At 37.5% G+C, this 5,309-nt stretch overlaps 1 protein-coding gene across 1 annotated transcript in view; it reads left to right on the top strand.

The window, feature by feature from the left end:
* DNAH6 (dynein, axonemal, heavy chain 6) overlaps window positions 1–5,309 on the top strand; it is a gene marked incomplete at its 3' end in the record, with an annotated part of 288,388 nt that overhangs the window by 86,079 nt on the left and 197,000 nt on the right. Inside the window, exon 18 of the mRNA XM_011974268.1 lies at window positions 986–1,129. Within this exon, the coding sequence (XP_011829658.1) occupies window positions 986–1,129 (144 nt within the window). The remainder of the gene's footprint in view (window positions 1–985; window positions 1,130–5,309) is intronic.

Here is a 5,309-nt window from a genome sequence, read left to right as displayed (position 1 = left end):
AGGATCTACCCTATATTCAATCCTTAACAAGGGTCACCTCTCTACGAGGCAAAATAGATGGCCACCTATACTTTCAAGTGTGGTATGGACATGTTAGAAATACTGTCAACCTCACAAATATTGTTTTACACTTCTTATTCATCCTACCTGTGCTGATGCCTATCATTAGAAGACACATGCCTTGGTTAAAAAACAGTAGCATAGAAAATATGTTCCAGGTGCTGGGAGTACCACTGGAGAATAAGAAGAACAAAGTTCAAACATAGAACTTACTTTTGGTGGAGAAAATGGAAAATAAAAAACAAATATATGCTATAACACCAATTATAACTCCTTTAACTCATTTATCACTTATCTCAGAAGTAAAAAAAATATTCTTGAGAAGCAGCAGCTTAAAAAGAATTTTCTGATTACCACCATGGATTAGAGCAGTGGCTTCCAACATGGGATGCAGTCACCCTAGGAAATGCACAAGAAAACCCATTAGGGAGCAGAAGGAAAATGATGGATTTAGAATAAAGAAAAATGAAGGTTTACAAATTTTCTACTGCCATCAGTATATATGTGTGGCTATCTGACATGTCAATATATGTGTATACTTATATGTTTACATAACTGAGAAAAACAATTGTAGATCTATATATAAGTATATAGCTCAATAATTTTATGAATAATCTATGAATTTACAGTGTTTATGTTAAACAGGTATATAATCAAATAATAGAAGACTACTAGGTGAGAAATTTCTGGTTAGCAAGAGTAAAAAAATAGCTATTTGTCTCCTTCGAGGAGTTTATGCATATTGACCCTCAGGAATAAACAGGTGATGCTGGATATATAATATTATTAGCAATTTAATAAGTAAAGCCATTTCCAAAAGCACAGTATAGATTTGGATTAACTTTTAAAAGTTTTTTTAGTATTTCAAACTTGACTTTTACTTTATGTTTTAACTTGTTTTGCTTTGTTTTTAAATTTTTCATAGTCCAAATTTGATTGCCTGGATCCAGAAGTCCTAAATAGTCAAGTTTCTAAATATGCTAAATTTGTGACTCAACTGGAAAAAGGCTTGCCACCCAACAATGTAGTGCCCCAGCTCAAATACAAGGTGGAAAAAATGAAAGAAAAGGTAAGGTTGGTAGAAGTTAGTTCAAAAACTGTAGGCCAACTGGTTGTTGATTGATGCTAATGAGACCAGTATCAGGAATTATTCCCTGATTAAGTTAGTCAGCTTTGCAGACAGAAAAACCAATAGTCAAAATTCGTTTTTTTGTAGTGGCACAGACTACATCCTGTCTTCATTTGGCCAAGGACAGTTAAATACTGTGGTTAGGAGGGGCGTTCAGAGTGTTTCCCAAGTGGTAAGGGAAATAGTGCAGGAATAGGTTGTAGTTATGCTAAGATACTGATATGCTCAAACCCTTAGGGAGCCAGATGAGGCTGGGGTAGACTTGTCCAGTCGGCCTTGTCCATTTGCATCAGTGCACCACACAACTATGCCATTTTCCAGATGTGCTATGATGTGAAGAAAGTTGGGAAGCCAGGCTGCAGGTGTACAGGGCTGAATCTTTGAAACCATCTCAGCTAAGCCAATGCTTGAAATGGTTAAGAAACAGGATATGATTTTAGTTTTTTAAACAATTTTAGGGTGTTTTGTTGTTGTTGTTCTTTTGTTTGTTTGTTTTTTGTTCACTCTTGTTGCCCGGGCTGGAGTGCAGTGGCACAATCTCAGCTCACTGCAATCTTGGCCTCCTGGGTTCAAGCGATTCTCCTGCCCCAGCCTCCCAAGTAGCTGTGATTATAGGCACCTGCCACCCACCACGCTGGGCTAATTTTTTGTGTTTTTTCAGTACAATCGGGGTTTCACTATGTTGGTCAGGCTAGTCTCGAAATCCTGACCTCATGTGATCTACCTGCCTCAGCCTCCCAAAGTGCTGGGATTACAGGTGTGAGCCACTATGCCTGGACAATTTTAGGGTTTTTTTTTTTTTAAGATGAAATAAAGAACTAAAAAAAAATGTGGAGAAGAAAAGTAAGCAAAGCTTCAGACACAATGAGAAGACAATTTTCCAGCTTGAAAAGAGTGTTATTTGCATATTTTCCCCTTTAGCTTACAGTATCTAGTCAAAACACTTTCCCAAGTTGTTTAAGTCAGCTTCTTTCTTTATTGCCTTTAGTGTGATTATATCATACAATTGTAAACAAATTTATTTGTTACAGTCTGCATTCCATCTTGGTTTCCCTTGAAATCCTGGTTTATATTCTCTTAAACTTGAATACGGTAGAGGTTACTTTTTGTGGCATACAGTTCTATGGGTTTTTACAAATGGGTAATGTATCCAATACAATAGTACCATACAGAACAATTTCATTACCCTAAAAATTTGCTTGTGTTGTCCCTTTGTAGTCAGCCTTTCCCTCTATCACAATTCCGCACAACCGCTGATCTGTTTTCTGTCTCTATAGTTTTGCCTTTTACAGAATATTATGTAAATGAAATAATACAACATGCAGCCTTTTGGGTCTGGATTCATTCACTCAGCAAAATGCATTTAAGATTCCTCTATGTAGTTGTACCCAAAATATATAACATACTCTTACAAATAAAAAGACAAATAACCCTTTAAAATGGGCAAAAGATTTGAATACACACTTCCCCAAAGAAGACACATGAAAAGATGCTGAACGTCATTAGTTATTAAGGAAGTGCAAAACAAAGCCACAATGAGGTAGCACTTCACATGCACTAGGATGGCTATGATCAAAGAGACAGATGATATAAGAATAAGTATTGTGGGGAATATGCAGAAATTAGAACTTCCGCATGTTGCTGGTAGGATTGTAAGGTGGTGCAGCCACTTTGGAAAATAATCTGGCAGTTTGTTCAAGATGTTAAATATAGACCTACCATATTACCAAGTGATTCTGCTCCTAGATATATGGCCAAGATAATTGAAAACATGTGTTCACACAGAAGCTTTGATACAAATGTTCATAGCAGCATTGTTCATAGTAGCCAAAAGTGGGGAAAAAAACAAATTTCCATCAATTAATAAATTGGAGAAATAAAATGTGGCATATCTATATGAAGGAATTTTATTCAGTAGTAAAATGAAATTAAGTAGTATGTGCAACAGAATAGATGAACCTTAAAAACATGATGCTAGGCTGGGTGCAGTGACTCAAGCCTGTAATCCCAATACTTTGAGAGGCCAAAGAGGGAGGATCACTTGAGCCCGAGAGTTCGAGACCAGTCTGGACAACATAGTGGGACCTCATGTTGGCAAAAAATAAGATTAAAAATTTTAAAACGTGATGCAAAGTAAGAGAAGCCAGTCACAAAAAAGGGCCAGATAGCATGTCATTTATATGAAATGTCCAGAATAAAGAAATCTATAATGAGAAAGTGAACTCATGATTACCAGGCACTGTGAGGAGGAAGAAATGGAGTGACTACTAATGGGACCTAATGAGTATGGGGTTTCATTTTGGAGTGATGACATGTTCTAAAATTAGATAGAGATGATGGTAGCATAATTCTGTGAATTATAATTTTTTAAGAGAAAAAATATTCTTCCATGTTGTCATGTGAAGCAATAGTTCATTTCTCTCTTTCTTTTTCTCTTTCTTTCTTTCTTTTTTTCTTTCTATGAGACAGGATCTCACTGTGTTGCTCAGGTTGGTCTCGAATTCCTGGGCTCAAGCAATCTTCCCGCTTCAGCTCCCCTAAAGTGCTGGAATCACAGGCCTGAGCCACCATGCCCAGCCAGTTCATTTTTATTTTCTAGTATTCTGTTATATAGATGTCTCATAGTTTCTTTATCCATTCACTTGGTGAAAGATATCTGAGTTCCGTCTCATTTTATAGTGATTTTTAATGAACCTGCTATAAACGTTCATGTACAGCTTTTTGTTTTGTGTGAACATGGTAACAGGGTAAATAGTTATTTACCCTATTAACTCGGGTAAATAACTAGAAGTAGGATTATTAGGTTGTATAGTAAGTGTATGTTTAACTTTATAAGAAGTTGCCAAAATGTGTTCCAAGCAAACATAACATTTTGGCTTTTCACTAGCAATTTATGAGAATTCCAGTTTCTCCTAATCATCACTAGCCCTTGTTATTGTGAGGGACGTTTTTGTTTTGTTTTGTTTTTTAATTTCAGTCATTCTAAACAATGGATGGAAGTGTCTTAAAATGGTCATAATTGGCCAGGCACAGTGGCTCACGCCTGTAATCCCAGCACTTTGGGAGGCCGAGGAGATCAAGACCATCCTGGCCAACATGGTGAAACCCCGTCTGTACTAAAAATACAAAAGTTAGCTGGGCATGGTGGTGTGTCCCTGTAGTCCTGGCTACTCCGGAGGCTGAGACAGGAGAATAGCTTGAACCTGGAAGGTGGAGGTTTCAGTGAGCCGAGATCATGCCACTGCACTCCAGCATGGGTCATAGAGTGAGACTCAGTCTCAAAGCCCATCAGACTAATAGCGGATCTCTTGGCAGAAGCCCTACAAGCCAGAAGAGAGTGGGGGCCAATATTCAACATTCTCAAAAAATTTTTCAACCCAGAATTGCATATCCAGGGAAACTAAGCTTCATAAGTGAAGGAGTAATAAAATCCTTTACAGACAAGCAAATGCTGAGAGATTTTGTCACCACCAGGCCTGCCATACAAGAGCTCCTGAAGGAAGCACTGAACATGGAAAGAAGCAACTGGTACCAGTCACTGCAAAAACATGCCAAATTGTAAAGACCAGTGATGCTATGAAGAAAATGCATCAATTCCCGGGGAAAATAACCAACCAACATCGTAATGACAGGATCAAATTCACACATAACAATATTAACCTTAAATGTAAATGGGCTAAATGCCCCAATTAAAAGACACACACTGGCAAATTGGATAGTCAAGACATGTCAGTATGCTGTATTCAGGAGACCCATCTCACGTGCAGAGACACACATAGGCTCAAAATAAAGGGATGGAGGAAGATCTACCAAGCAAATGGAAAACAAAAAAAAAGCGGGGGTTGCATCCCAGTCTTTGATAAAACAGACTTTAAACCATCAAAGATCAAAAGAGACAAAGAAGGCTATTACATAATGGTAAACAGATCAATTTAACAAGAAGAGCTAACTATCATAAATATATATGTACCCAATACAGGAGCACCCAGATTCATAAAGCAAGTCCTTAGAGACCTAAAAAGAGACTTAGACTCCCACACAATAATAGTGGGAGATTTAACACCCCACTGTCAATATTAGACAGATCAACAAGACAGAGGTTAACAAGGCATATCCACGA

This window comes from Mandrillus leucophaeus, unplaced genomic scaffold (assembly GCF_000951045.1).
Source record: "Mandrillus leucophaeus isolate KB7577 unplaced genomic scaffold, Mleu.le_1.0 Scaffold1433, whole genome shotgun sequence".
NCBI lineage: Eukaryota > Metazoa > Chordata > Mammalia > Primates > Cercopithecidae > Mandrillus > Mandrillus leucophaeus.
Note: the sequence above shows the minus strand (reverse complement) of the source record. Positions and strands in the feature narration are given on the sequence as shown.